Source organism: Lontra canadensis, unplaced genomic scaffold, assembly GCF_010015895.1.
Source record: "Lontra canadensis isolate GAN:19392208 unplaced genomic scaffold, GSC_riverotter_1.0 scaffold9, whole genome shotgun sequence".
NCBI classification, from domain to species: Eukaryota; Metazoa; Chordata; class Mammalia; order Carnivora; family Mustelidae; genus Lontra; species Lontra canadensis.
In genome coordinates this window covers 18,009,661-18,024,427 of record NW_022631003.1, presented here as the reverse complement: position 1 = coordinate 18,024,427, position 14,767 = coordinate 18,009,661, and the positions used below count along the sequence as shown (strand labels likewise).

General features: G+C 36.3%; 1 protein-coding gene across 1 annotated transcript; it reads left to right on the top strand.

Moving 5' to 3' along the window:
* The first annotated feature begins 9,918 nt into the window (after nt 1-9,918).
* On the top strand, nt 9,919-14,225 carry LOC116866208 (NKG2-A/NKG2-B type II integral membrane protein-like). The gene is made up of 5 exons (XM_032854987.1): nt 9,919-10,142; nt 10,551-10,628; nt 12,117-12,268; nt 13,770-13,876; nt 14,105-14,225. The coding sequence occupies exons 1-5, from the start codon at nt 9,956-9,958 to the stop codon at nt 14,223-14,225; spliced, it is 645 nt and encodes a 214-aa protein (XP_032710878.1). The 5' UTR covers nt 9,919-9,955.
* The last annotated feature ends 542 nt before the right edge of the window (nt 14,226-14,767 follow it).

The following is a 14,767-nucleotide window of genomic DNA, read 5'->3' as shown; positions in this document are numbered from 1 at the left end:
CAGATTCAGCTCAGATCTTTTGGACATATTTTATTCTTAGAAGAGGAGCTACCTGATATACATGACATCTTATAGCAGAGATTAGCAGCTAGGAGAAATGTGCTTCTTAATGCCCGTACTCTGAACTCATAAGCTATCACCTTCCTACTCACATAAGATTGTGAAAACAAGTCACTTGGCCAAACTTATCATTGATTTTCTACAAGGTTTACTCCTTTCAAAGTGCTCTGATGGAAGGAATGAAGTTTTCTTGAACAAAAACCTAATCTACCATAATAACTATAGGAATTTTTTTTTCTCATTGTATTTCATGAGAGAAACTTGTTTGTAAAAGACAAATATTGGGAAATAGATTTTTGAAATCAAGTTGCAGTTACTATTCTTTCTCTTATGGGTCAAGAAACCCAGTCTCCTCACCCAATGTGTTACTTTGGACATATATAATGGTCTTTTTTGGAACAGAAGACATTTTTAAAGGAATTTTCAAGGTTTGCAAGATAGTCTATTTGGTTCCTAGATTTGGTGAAGCTACTGGGCCTAGGGGAAGAAGACACTGAAATGACCTTTTCCTTCCAGTGTTGAGTATCCCATCGACCCATATGTATTTCTTACCATGGAGAAGAAAGTAAAGTAAGAGAGAAGCTCTTCAATATTAACATTCTGATGTGGAACACCTCCCAGTTTTTTCTTAAATTATTTTTTACATCTCTACATGCTTCTAAAAAAAGATGCTAATGTCTTACATGCACCCATAAGAAGCCATGGGAAGACTTTGGTAGAATGAGCTTTAAGTGGAGGATCCACCAAATGCACTGGAGATATATAAGCATGGGACACTATCTTAAGGGAGTTAGGCAAGTGTAAGGTCAGAGTAGAAAGAGTCATGGAAGGGCTCAGTCAGTGAAGTGACTGACTCTTGATTTCAGGTCAGGTCACGACCTCAGGGTCATGAAATTGAGCTTGTGTACAGCTTCATGCTCAGTGCAGAATCTGCTTAAGATTCTCTCTCACTTGCCTTCCGTCCCCAACCCCATTTCAAATGAATAAATAAATCTTTTTAAAAAAGAGAGAGAAAACCATATGGTCTTGATAATAATAGCTTTGTAATACAGTTTCAAGTCCAGAATTGTAATGCCTCAGGCTTTGGTTTTCTTTTTCAACATTATTTTGTCTTTTGGGGGGCATTTCTTATTCCATGCAAATTTTAGGATTGTTTTTTTCTACCTCTGTGAAAAATGCTGATGGTATTTTTATAGGGCTTCTATTGAATGTATAGATTGCTTTTGGTAGCATACACATTTATTAATATTTGTTTTTCAAATTCACGAGGATGGAAATTTTTCCATTTTTCTTTATGTCTTCCTCAATTTCTTTCATAGGTGTTCTATAGTTTTAGTTTTTCTTTACCTCTTTGGTTAGGTTTATTCCTCTGTACCTTCTGCTTTTTGGTGCAATTGTAAATAGGATTGATCCCTTGATTCCTATTTCTGCCTCAGTGTTAATATATTGAGTGCAACTGACTTCTGTGCATAGATTTTTATCCTGTGCCTTTGCTGAATTCCTGTATGAATTCTAGCAATTTTTTGGTGGAATCATTGCATTTTCTACATAGACTATCATATCATCTATGAAGAATGAAAGTCTGAATTCTTCTTTGCTGATTTGAATGTCTTTGAATTCTTTCCGTTGTCTGATCACTGAGGCTAGGACCTTTCCATTGTCTGATTGCTGAGGCTAGTACCATTGAAGAATGGTGGTGAGCATGGACTCACCTGTCATGTTCCTGACCTTCTCATACTGCTGTTGAGAATGCAAACTGGGGCAGCAACTCTGGTAATCAGTTAGAGGTTCCTCAAACAGTTAAAAATAGAGCTAACCTATAACACAGCAGGTGCACTAGTTGGTATTTATCCAGAGGTACAAACAATGGGGCACATGCACCCCAATGTTTGTAGCAGCAATGTCCACAAGAGCCAAACTAGGGAAAGAGCCCACATGTCCATCAGCAGATGAATGGATAAAGAAGATGTGGTATATACACATTGAAGTATGACCCAGCAATCAAAAAGAATGAAATCTTGCCATTTGGAGTGATGCGCATGGAACTAGAGAGTGTTATGCTAAGCAAAATAAGTTAAGTCAGAGACAGACAAACACCGTATGATTTCACGGTGTGGAATTTAAGAAACAGATGAAAATGGGGAAGGGAAGAAAAACAACGCAAGATGAAAACTGAGATGGAGGCAAATCATAAGAGACCCTTCACTATAGGGAACAAACAGGGTTACAGGAGGGGAGATGGGTGGGAGGAAGGGACAACTGGGTGATCTGCATTAAGCAAGACATTGAGGTAATGACCATGGGATGTGATATGCAACTGATGAATCACTAAATTCTACCACTGAGCCTTTAAAAAAATGTCTCAGAGAAGTCAGAGATATAAAGATCAATGTGGCAGTTTTCTCTGTGTCTAACTTTCTAAGACTATACATTAGGTTTTGAACATTATGGGCTTCTTGTTCTAGATCTCAGAGTTAAGCAGTCCTCATTTCAGTACTAATTTCAGAGGAAGATGAAGCCCTTTTATAATTTGCAGTGTTTGCAGCAGAGCAGAAAGTGTATTCTTTGCAGGCACTCAGTTCCAAAGAAAATACAAAAAGGACAAAGTTGTGTCTGTCCAATCTCCTGTACCCAATCAGTTAATCTGAAATTTTTATTTTCTGAAATTAATGATTGTAAAGTTATGAATAAAATAAGGCTTTAACATTTAAAAATTGTTGTTCTGCTCTTATTTACAGCCATTAGTTCTTTGCGACTCCTCCTAAGGCAACATGTAGGTATCTAGCTTTGTCCCCCTCAAATGCTCTGGATTGGGTAAGAATAACAATGGAATCTGAGAGGGGATCAAAAATAATTTTTGCAAGAGAGATCAATGTGATAAGAACAAAAGTTATGACACATGTAATTAGCATCTCACAAGGAGAGGGAAACAATTAACAGAAGATTATTTGAAGAAATAATGGCTGAAGCTAATTCAAATTTGTTGAAAAACACCAAGTTAAATTCAGGAAGCCCAGCAAAACCCAAATTAAAATAATAAAAACTAGATCACATGTGGGCATATTGTAGTCATACTTCTGAAACTGATAAAAAATATTGAAAGCAATGAGAGAATAACAACACTTCATATACCTAGAAATTCACTAGAAACAATACATTTAGGAGAAAATAATCAACTCATTAAAAAACCATGCCAACTCAGAATGTGATATCATTAGTAGTCTTCCAGAATGAGGGTAAATTAAGACATTTTCCAAAAACTACTTGGCCTGCCATGCAAGAAGTGTTAAAGGAAGGAAATGTGTCTGGTTTATGTGTAATAATTTCATGAGAAATAGTTTATTTGGGAAGGAATAAGCATCTATAAAGTTATAAATATCAGGGTAAATGTGAAAGACAATCTTTGTTAATTTCCTTGCCATATGCATGACCATTCAAAGCAAAGTTTGCAAGTTTCTTCCAGTGTTTATAATGTATGTGATATGTAAGACCTATGACAACTATTTACCATAATGGGGAAGGAAGGGTGTTAGTAGACCTATTCCATACAGGATTTCTTACGTTGTACAACTAATTCTACCTAGACCATGAAAAGTTAAGACTGTGTGCTGTAATCTTAGTACAACCACTAAGAAGAAACTATAAACAGGGAGAGCCTAGAAGCCAATATACTAATTGAAATGGAGTTCTAAAAATTATTCAAATAATCCCAGAGAAGGCAGGCACAAAGTGCACGTAGACAAAATAAATTACAAGTCCGGAAGTATGTAATTTGGGGAATTAACAGTTCCATAATATGAATAGTATCATATAATGACATAATTAAGAAAAGAATTCTTCTATCCCAAATCTTACTCTGATTATTCCTCTCCATGAGTATGTGTGGTCTAGCTTCAGTTAGTATTCCTTTAGCAGATTCAATTTAAGCTATTTTCCCTTAAAATGGATATAGTGTTTTCCAACTACAAAAGATGGGTTTTGAAAAATATTTATATTCCTTATTTTTCAATTTCAAATATATATTAGCAGATAAAAAATAAAGTTCTAGTCTTTCACCCACATATTTTTGCTATTATCTTTTTCATATTAAAATCCTCTAAGTGTATATTTTGTCATAGGCAAAATTATTTCCCATATTTTTTTAATGATTTTATTTATTTTCATTTATTTGACAAGTAGGCAGAGAGGCAGGCAGAGAGGGAGAGAGGAGGAAGCAGGTTCACCGCTGAGCAGAAAGCCTGATGCGGGGCTTGATCCCAAGTTCCTGAGATCATGACCTGAGCCAAAGGCAGAGGCTTTAACCCACTGAGCCACCCAGGCACCCCTACTTCCCAGATTTTAATGATTATTATTGCTGAAGAAAAACCTCTGCAGTTTTTCTCAATCCAGGCCATTTATGATATGGAAACTCTGCTCAATATTGAAGATCAAGCAAAAAAAAAAAAATAGGAAAAAGGCAAAAAGCAAAAGAGAAACAAACACACACACATACACACCCCAAATGATGGAATTGTTGAATATTGATTATAAAGTACAAATATTTAGAGTGAATAAAAGTGTAAGGGATACAGAATGACTGCCAAAAAAAAAAAAAAATAGGTTAGTGTCTGATGGTGAGACTTTGGAAAACCCCAGAGTAATTTTTAAAAATCAAAAAGAAGAAGTCTACAAATGAAAACAAAAACATTTAAATGAATAATAGATGGAGTGATTAAAGAACAAATTAGAAAAGATTAGGGAGAAAGTAAGTGAATTGAAAGAACACTTGAAGACAAGAGAAAAAGAGGGAGAAACTATAAAAGCTACAGGTGTGAGGGATAACATTTGCAGAGAGGATCAAACTGATAGGGAAAATGAAGATAAGCCATATTGGAAGAGAGCATATGTGATGGTATCAGAACTGGCCACTGGATCGTCCCATTCAAGAAACACAGTTTCTCATTTTTGGAAAAGATACCTTTAATGAACACCGTGCTGCATCATACTGCATCATAGTAAAACAATTTCTAATTCCCATCTTTCCATTTTCTGTTGAATCTATGACAAATTGGATTTTTGCCCCAACAGCTCACTGGAACCATTCCCTATTCTGTACACAAAATAACAAAATCTCATCTTACTTGATTAGCAGCAGCATTCAACAGAGCGGATCATTCATTCCTCCTGGAAACACTTTTTCACTTGGTATCCATGGCAACATAGTTTCATGGGCTTGACTCCCATCTCGTCATTGATGGTCTTGTTTGCTGATTTCACCTCTTCCCCTCTTCCTCTTTACATGAGAGAGTCTCAGAGCTTATCCTAGAACTTCCTCTTATTTACATCCACTTTAAGATCCTGGGTGACAATCTCTTTTACTTCGTTTTAAGCAGCATGTGCAAGCTAAAAAGCCCAGTTTTATACTTTCTTGCCCATATCTCACCATTCACCTTAGGGCATTGATATCTAAGTCCTTAGTCAACTGTTCCATTTGTGTGTTTCACGAAAAATTCACTCTTTGGATGTCCAATCCAAATACAGACTCTTAATCACACTTCCTTCATGTATAGTCTTCTCCAGCTCATTGAATGGAAACAGATTCAGTCTGTTTTCAGATACTCAAGGTAAAGCACATGCTTCATCCATGACCCCTTTCCTTCTTTCTCAGGCCACGTTCTCACATTAGAGGCTTCTTAACAGTGACTTCAAAGTATTCCAGTGTCCAATCTCCCATTGCCATTGCCATACTTTACCTTAGCCCAAGCCACCACATCCCTGTAGTATTTTGAGTCTCCCTATTTTTGTTCTTAATTTTTTACTTCTTTTTATCTGCCAAATTGAGACTAGTATAATGTAGTTAGAGCATGCTACTCATCTGTTCCTGCTTCTTGAAAAAGAAGTTACAGACTTACCTAGCCAAAATATTCATGTATATTACTTTATAATACAGAATTTCTCAATTTTTACTTCATTATCTCCCCCAAACTCAACCAGACAAGGAGTCTTTACAGACACATTATCGCCATAAAAATTCAAGGCCAAATATATGTTATGTCTCTCTTCATGTACTATATGTGTAACTGTGCTTAGATAAGATGGGCTAGAATTTTTTTGCTACCAACACAACAGAAATACAATTATAAGAGAATATTCCTCTTAAAAGAGGAAGAGAGAGAGAGCACAGGCAGGCAGTGTGGCGCAGAGGCAAAGGGCGAAGCAGGCTCCCCACTGAGCCAAGAGTCCAATGCAGGACTCAATCCCAGGACCCTGGGATCATGACCTGAGCCAAAGGCAGACACTTAATAACTGAGACACCCAGGTGCCCTAAGAGAATAGTACTCAAAAAAATATTTAGAGCAACAAATGGGAACAACATGGAAGAAATGGATAAATTCCTAGAAATATGAACTACCAATACCAAAACAGGAAGAAATGGAAAACTTCAGCACATGGAAAACCAGCAAGAAAATTGAATCAGTCATCAAAACTCTCCCAACAGGGCGCCTGGCTGACTCAGTGGGTTAAGGCCTCTGCCTTCCGCTCAGGTCATGATCTCAGGGTTCTGGGATCAAGCCACGCATCGGGCTCTCTGCTCGGCAGGGAGCCTGCTTCCCCATCTCCCTCTGCCTGCCTCTCTGCCTACTTGTGATCTGTTTCTGTCAAAGAAATAAATAAAATCTTAAAAAAAAAAAAAAAACCTCTCCCAACAAACACAACTCCAGGACCAGCTGGTTCCCAAGGCGATTCTGCCAAACATTTAAAGAAGAGTTGATACCTATTCTTCTCAAAAAATTCCAAACATATAGAAATGGAAGGAAAACCTCCGAATTCATTCTATGAGGCCATCATTAGCCCAATCACAAAACCAGATCAAGACTCCACTATAAAAGAGGACTGCAGGCCAATATTCCTGATGAACATGGGTGCAAATAGTCTCAACAAAATACTAGCAAATCAAATCCAACAATAACTAAAAGAATCAAGTGGGATTTAATTTTTGGCTGCAAGGCTTGGTCAATATTCACAAAAGAAACAATGTGATACACCATATTCATAAAAAAGTATAAGTACCATATGAAGCTTTCAATAGATGTATAGAAAGATTTTGACAATGCACATTCTAAATAGTTGGAGATAAATATCAATAAACCCCTGTTGTTAATGGGGCGATGTTTACAGTTATTTCCCTTTATAATAGAAATGACATCAGGAGAGTATAAGGGAAAGAAGCATGTTATGCCAAGATTTAGCAACCTGTGTAAAAATAGAACTGACACATCTAAGATACTCTTCAAAGACCTGAATTTTCAGGTTTCAGCATTTGTGACCGAGAAAAAAGCAAGTTAACAGCATGAGTGGTCAAGCCTCTGACCCCAATATCTTTTTTTTTTTTTAAGATTTTTATTTATTTATTTGACAGATCACAAGTAAGCAGAGAGGCAGGCAGAGAGAGAGAGAGGAGGAAGCAGGCTCCCCGCTGAGCCAAGAGCCTGATGCGGCGCTCCCAGGACCCTGGGATCATGACCTGAGCTGAAGGCAGAGGCCTTAACCCACTGAGCCACCCAGGCGCCCCCTGACCCCAATATCTTACGGAACATAAACATTTCTCAGAGTCATGTTGCAATTAACTGACACACTGAAAGCTTAAAGTTTCGGACATTCTAGAGGTGTGTGATGAGATAAAGTGTCTTCAAAACAGCCCAAGTGTAAGGGTTTCCTGTTCAAATTTTAAGTGACACATTGATGAGAAATCTACTTTTTCCACTATTACCTCTGAGTGCTCACAGGGCCAGCAGTCTGTGAAGACCACAGATACTGTCTGTTTACAAGAGTAACCTGGTCTCCCAGTGGAAGATACAGGACTCTCTGGCCAAGAGAAGATATGTGTCACTCCTCTGCTGTCTCTCTCCTAGCCACCTCACTTAGTGGGAGATATAGATGCTGGATGGGATGCACATGAGGTACAGTTAATATGCAATCAAATCACAGAGAACACTGGCATATGTATTCTAACAATTCAGGGTAACAGATAAGAATGAATATGAAAAACACTGGAGAATCTCTTAAAGTATTCAAATTATTGCCCATGATAAAGTAATTAGGTACATATATGCCCACATAATTGTGTTCACAAATCAGTATAATTTCTTGCGGATAGCCATAAGCATCATGAGAAGGGACCATTAATTTTGGATTTGTCATCAATATAGATATAAGTACATATACTACTTGATCTTTAGCCTAGTCTTTGAAAATAGATTCTTAAAACAGACGAACATAGGTGAAGGGTAAAAAAGAGAGGAGGCAAACAATAAGACATTTGTAACTATAGAGAACAAACTGAAGGTTACTGAAAGGCAGGTAGGCAGCAGTTGGGCTAAATGTGAGATGGGTATTAAGAAGAGCATTTGTAGTGATGAGCATTGGAGGTTATATGTAAATGCTGAATCACTAAATTGTTTTCCTGTATTGAATATCATACTATATGGCAATTAACTGGAATTACATAAGTATTTGAAAAAAATAATTTAAGATGAAGTCTTCAATCATAAAAGTCAAATGTAATTTCTCATATACTTGCTTTGTTAAATGAACGTAGTTTGATCGTTCATGGAAAGCAGATGAGGTACCTTCTGGAAAATGCTAATTTAAATTTAGGTATGAAATAATCAAAAAAACTTTTAAAAATTGACCAAAACTTGGCAAAAAAAGATATTTAATACTGAAAGAGATGCCTGTCTAATGGAATATGTTACATGCTCTAAAGGATATGAGTCAGCAATGATGATACTGTGACTATTCTGTTAAAAGTACTTAAGATAACTAATATACTATTGAGAACTTAGAAACACTGAATGGAATATTAAGTGCTTTAAATGTGTTATAATTTATATATTTTAATTCCCAGTTTAGCTTAGTATAGACTAGGTAGCTAGATAAGAAGTAACTTCTTAAAGGTCATAGTTTGTAAATTTGAGAGCTAGGAGTAATTCTATTCCACTGACTGGTGAGCTCATTGACTGAACTATGAAATTACATTTATTTCATTTATTAGAATTCCTTATACAACTGAAGTTTCCCTACTGCCTTTGACATTCTTAGGTTTTTCTGGAAGTTTGTACCAACAGTTTTCTTCCATAAATGAACTACACTTTTATTTATCGTTTTATGGTTTCACACCTTTACTATTAAATCGGTTGTCAATTTCAGGTGTTAATTAAGTACTTTAAAAAATACTTTTTGGTGTTTTTTATTTCATTATTGTTCAGGGTTTGGATAAATTTATTGTGTCATGTAACATTTTCAACACATAAAAGATTTCTATTAAAACTTAATGATTTCTTCCAATGCCACAATTACTCAAGGTGAAAGACCACTTGATAGTACTGCATAACAGTTTAGTAAAGAAACCTGAGTCTTAAATAAAAGTAATTTACTCCAGGAAATTCCTGTATGTACTAAAACTAATATTCCCTAATCTGGGGGACTCCATTTTTTTAAACCAATAATGCATTAAAAACTTGTCCAAAAATTGATGCAGCATTTTCTTTCTAATGCAGTATTTAAATATTAACCCAGTTATTCCAGTAGTGTTGACCTGTTCTGTGGAATCTGGCCTTACATTAATGAGGACAATATTATTCCTTCTTTTCCTTCTTCACTCATTTGTTGCTTTACATGTTTCCAACCAATACTATTGTGTCAAACAGAATATCATTAAAAAACCACTTATTTCATCATGAAGCACTTCTTTAAAGCTCCAGGAAATTAGTACCAGATTTTACCTTGTTCAACAGAAGATGAGTACTACCACTCACCACACACTCCACCCACTGTGACTGTCCCACCCTCTGTTCATCAAGTCCTTCAGCACAGTCCCATTCAGCCCTGTGCCTGACACCACACAGCTGCAGAGATGAATAACCAAGGAGTTACCTACGCAGAACTCAGTCAGGTTAAGGGTTCAAGAAGACAGCAAGTGAAAGCTAAGGGCACTAAAAGTGGCATTTCGGGAACTGAGCAGGAAATAACGTATGCAGAATTAACTGTTCAAGATGCTTTTCAGGATCTTCAAGGGAATGGCAAGAACTACCAATGGAAAGGTAAAACACTTAATACAATACAGACATAGTATAACTGCTCTAGAATGTGCACATGGGGAGCAGGGGTACAGGGAATGAGTAGGGAACGATCTCCCATATTTTTCATTTGTGTGGATCAGAGCTTGGGGCTGGAATATGGTATTGTAATTGAAATCTGAGGATGAACCTTGCTCAAGTGTTGTAATTCGTGGTCTTAACCCAGTCTCATGGGGGTAATTTATTGCAAATGTAATGGTACATTCTGAGAGAAGATTACGATGGTTGATGCAAGTTTGGGGTCCAAATTTTTATATGTGACTCCCTGTGCTTTGTTGGTTCTCTTCTATGAAAATTTCCTAAATGATTGTTTTCCATCCATGTTTTCTGAGCATTTTCATTTCTCTTCCAACTATTTACCTTCATGTCCAGGGAAGGTCATTGCTGGGATCCTGGGAATCATCTGCCTTGTCTTGATGTCCACTGTGGTCACAACAGCCATTATTCACTGTAAGTGTTTCAATGATAAGGGAATTTTTCACTTTAATGATCATCGGTGCTCAAAGTGTTGCACAATATTATGGAATTGAATTACCTCAATTTAATACATGTATGTTCTAGGTGTGGAGTGGTTATTCTGAATTTGTCAAGAGTAGAAATAACAGAATAACTCTATATAGAGAGTATTACACACATATTCCGATGTCATACCTGAAATACAAGTTATGACAGAGACTTTATGGAGATATACAAGTTAGTTCTTGATACTGATTAAACCAAATACGGCAAAAGACTGTGAGGTTTCATTCTTTAAACTTTTGAATTATCTTCCCCCCCACATGTTCACTATTTTATTGAATTTTTATGGGTAAAATCAATTTTATCACAGAGATTTCCCATTCTAAATAATATACCAAACTTCAAACTAGGAAACTCAAATCTTAATGATTTATTTAGTTTAATATCACATTTTATGAGCATTGTTTTAATTTTTCTAGTTACTACAGGACCAGTGCAGAACAAGGCATCCATGCAAATAACGACCCAGAAAGATAGAAATTTTTTTTCAAAACTCTGATAGTAGGATAGCTTGTATTTTGTGTGTATCTTAAGCTAGACAAGGATGATAATAGATGTTCTTGTGGAAAATGAATTAGAAAATTGCATAGTAAATTTTCATAATTGATCAGTATAGGAGAGTATTACTTCTTACACAACAGTATGAGAAAATATTTATTTAAAATCAGCATACGTGAGGTACCTGGATGGCTCAGTGAGTGAAGCATCTGACTCTGGGTTTTGGCTCAGGTTATGAACTCAGGGTCCTGGGACTGAGCCCCGTTTAGGCTCCACACTCAGTGCAGAGTCTGTTTGAGATTCTCTCTCCCTCTCCCTCTGCCCTCCGGTTCATGCTCTCTCTCTCTCTGAAATAAATAAATATATCTCAAATAAAATAAAGTTACTATGGGGCGCCTGGTTGGCTCAGTGGGTTAAAGCCTCTGCTTTCAGCTCAGGTCATGATCCCAGAGTCATGGGATCGAGCCTCGTGTCAGGCTCTCTGCTCAGCGAGGAGCCTGCTTCCTCCTCTCTCTCTTTCTCTCTCTCTCTCTGCCTACTTGTGATCTGTCTGTCAAATGAATAAATAAATTCTTTAAAAAAAAATAAAGTTACTATATTCATTGTTACCAATGGCCTCAAATTCCCTCCTGCTATAACATGATATAATATAAACAATTATACAATTCCAAAAAAGTTGTTTTGTTCAGGGATTCAAAGTACATGTAAAGATGGACATTTTTGTTTGTTTGTTTTATCCTGGCACATAAGTAAGGGATGAAAGTCTGACTCTTCTGGGAGTGTGCCTGTGTTTTATTTTTGCCTGCTTGTGAGGGTAAAGTGATGTGTTGTATACACATTTTTGCATACATATGAAAGTTGTAAACTTGCAAGTTTTAATATTCAAAGCCTTTTGGATAATATCTCATAATCCTTCTTTAGCTTATCATTGTGGTCATTGTCCAAAAGAGTGGGTTACATATTCCAAAAATTGCTACTACATTAGCACTGAAAGAAAACCATGGAATGAGAGTCGGTTGTCCTGTGCTAATAAGAACTCTATCCTGCTCTCCATAGAGGATGAAGAGGAAATGGTGAGGTTTCAAATGTTTGCAGCTTTTATTAAAAGCTTATCATTTAGGGGAACCTGGGTGGCTCAGTGGGTTAAGCCTCTGCCTTCGGCTCAGGTCATGATCCCAAGGTCCTGGGATCTAGCCCCGCATCGGGCTCTCTGCTCAGCAGGGAGCCTGCTTCCCCCTCTCTCTCTGCCTGCCCCTCTGCCTACTTGTGATCTCCATCTGTCAAATAAATAAATAAAATCTTAAAAAAAAGAAGCTTATCATTTAATATTACATTTGTAGATCTCATCCATATAGTCATACATATTTCTTGTTTATTTATTTTAAAGTTTGTTTAAACAACTGTTTAAAGTTGTTTATAACTATTACTATAGTTACAATTCCATAATTTTTTACTATTCCATAGTTTGATTTTATGATATTTTACTATTTTGTACCTTTAATGTACATTTAATAATTTCTAGTTCTTGCTTTTCATAGAGAACCATACTTCTATAAATGCTCTTTTGTCTGATAGCCTTATTATGTTTTTTTCCCACACATTATGAAAACTATATGATTGGGGCACCAGGGTGGCTCAGTGAGTTTTGCCTGCCTTTCGCCCAGGTCATCATCTCAGGGTCATGTGATCCAACCCCACATCAGGCTCTCTGCTCAGCAGGTATCCTGTTTCCCCCTCTCTCACTGCCTGCCTCTATGCCTGCTTGTGATCTCTCTGTCAGATAAATAAATAAAATATTAAAAAAAGAAAACTATATGATTATGCATTTTCATCACAAAATAGTCAGAACATAAATACAAATCAGATCATGAGCGAGAAGTTTAGAGTCTCTATTAGCCCTGCCAGTTTTAATACTGTAAAATGTCTTTGCTTATTTTTGGAATTTATATCAATGGAATCATGCAGTATGCATTATTATGTATATCTCTTTTTGTTCTTGTATGATATTTGTAATCTGTCTATATTATTCCATTTGTCTGTAGTTTGTGAATTTTCACTGCTGCTGTCTTATATGAATATGACATTTTATTTATTTATTTATTTTAAAGATATTATTTATTTATTTGACAGAGAGAGATCACAAGTAGGCAGAGAGGCAGGCAGAGAGAGTGAGAGGGAAGCAGGCTCCCTGCCGAGCTGAGAGCCCAATGCGGGACTCAATCCCAGGACCTTGAGATCATGACCTGAGCCAAAGGCAGTGGGTTAACCCACTGAGTCACCCAGGTCCCCCTGAATATGACATTTTAAAAGCTATTCTCATAAACTTACATCCTTTTTAGAATGTGCATATTATGAATAATTATTTTATGAAAGGCTTTTTCTATATGTTTTCCATGTATTATATTTATAATAACTTATTATACATAACTACATAGTATATAGTATATTTATGAAATGTAAATAATGCATTTGTCAAAATAACAATGCATAAATCTAACATTATAATTGTATTTACATATGATTATTATATATTTTTTCCTAAGCATTAGTATGAAGCATAGTATTTTCTCATAGTATTTGTTCAGCCTCTTCAGTAATTCTTCATGGATTAGTAGAGATTCCCAGAACATCAGTATTAATTCATCTGTGTGGCCAAAAGTCTCCACCTCCTTTCCTAAAGTGTAAGTTTCTCGACAACTTGTTTTATGCCTCAAGAGAATTAATCTTACAAAGAATAAATGAACTATGTAAACAATTATATAACACAATTGTGAAAATGTTCCCATAAAAATGGTATGGGAAATATTCAGATTTAGATGTACAGCTATTAGTCTAAATCAACTATTTATTCTTCACAATATTGTGATTCATATTTTTAAGATAATGAGATCTAATTCTCTGTATTTCAGGTCATCAGTTTCTTCAGAGAGTAACAAGAAGTGTCCCTTTTTCAACTCTGACTCAAAGAAAACTTCTTTCAAATCCTGCTTGGATCAAAAAATATACGTTTGCAAGCCCTGGGCATTTTAGTTACCTAATTTCGGTATCTATCTCACCAACTATAAAGCTATCTCACCATCTGTAAAGAATGTATTTCTCATTTCTTCAAAAGTCATACAATTATTTTTTTAAAGATTTTATTTATTCATTTGACAGACAGAGAACACAAGTAGGCAGAGAGACAGGCAGAGAGAGAGGAAGGGAAGCAGGCTCCCTGCTGAGCAAAGAGCCCAATATGGGGCTTAATCCTGGGACTCTGGGATCATGACCTGAGCTGAAGACAGAGGATTTAACCCACTGAGCGATCCAGGCGCCCCAAAAGCCATACAATTATTATCTCATAATATATTTCAGATATAATTTTTAGAGCAATTTTAGGTTCACAACAATTAAGAAGAAGGTACAGAGATTTCCTCTATTACTCCTGAATACACAAGTGCATGGCCGCACCAGTTATCAGCATCACTCACTCGAATGGTCTTTTACTGAAGGTTCCACCAAGTTGGCTGAAGAGTGGGGGACTCCATTTCAACCAGTCTCCTAAATTTAGCCAGGAATCTATCAAGCCACTC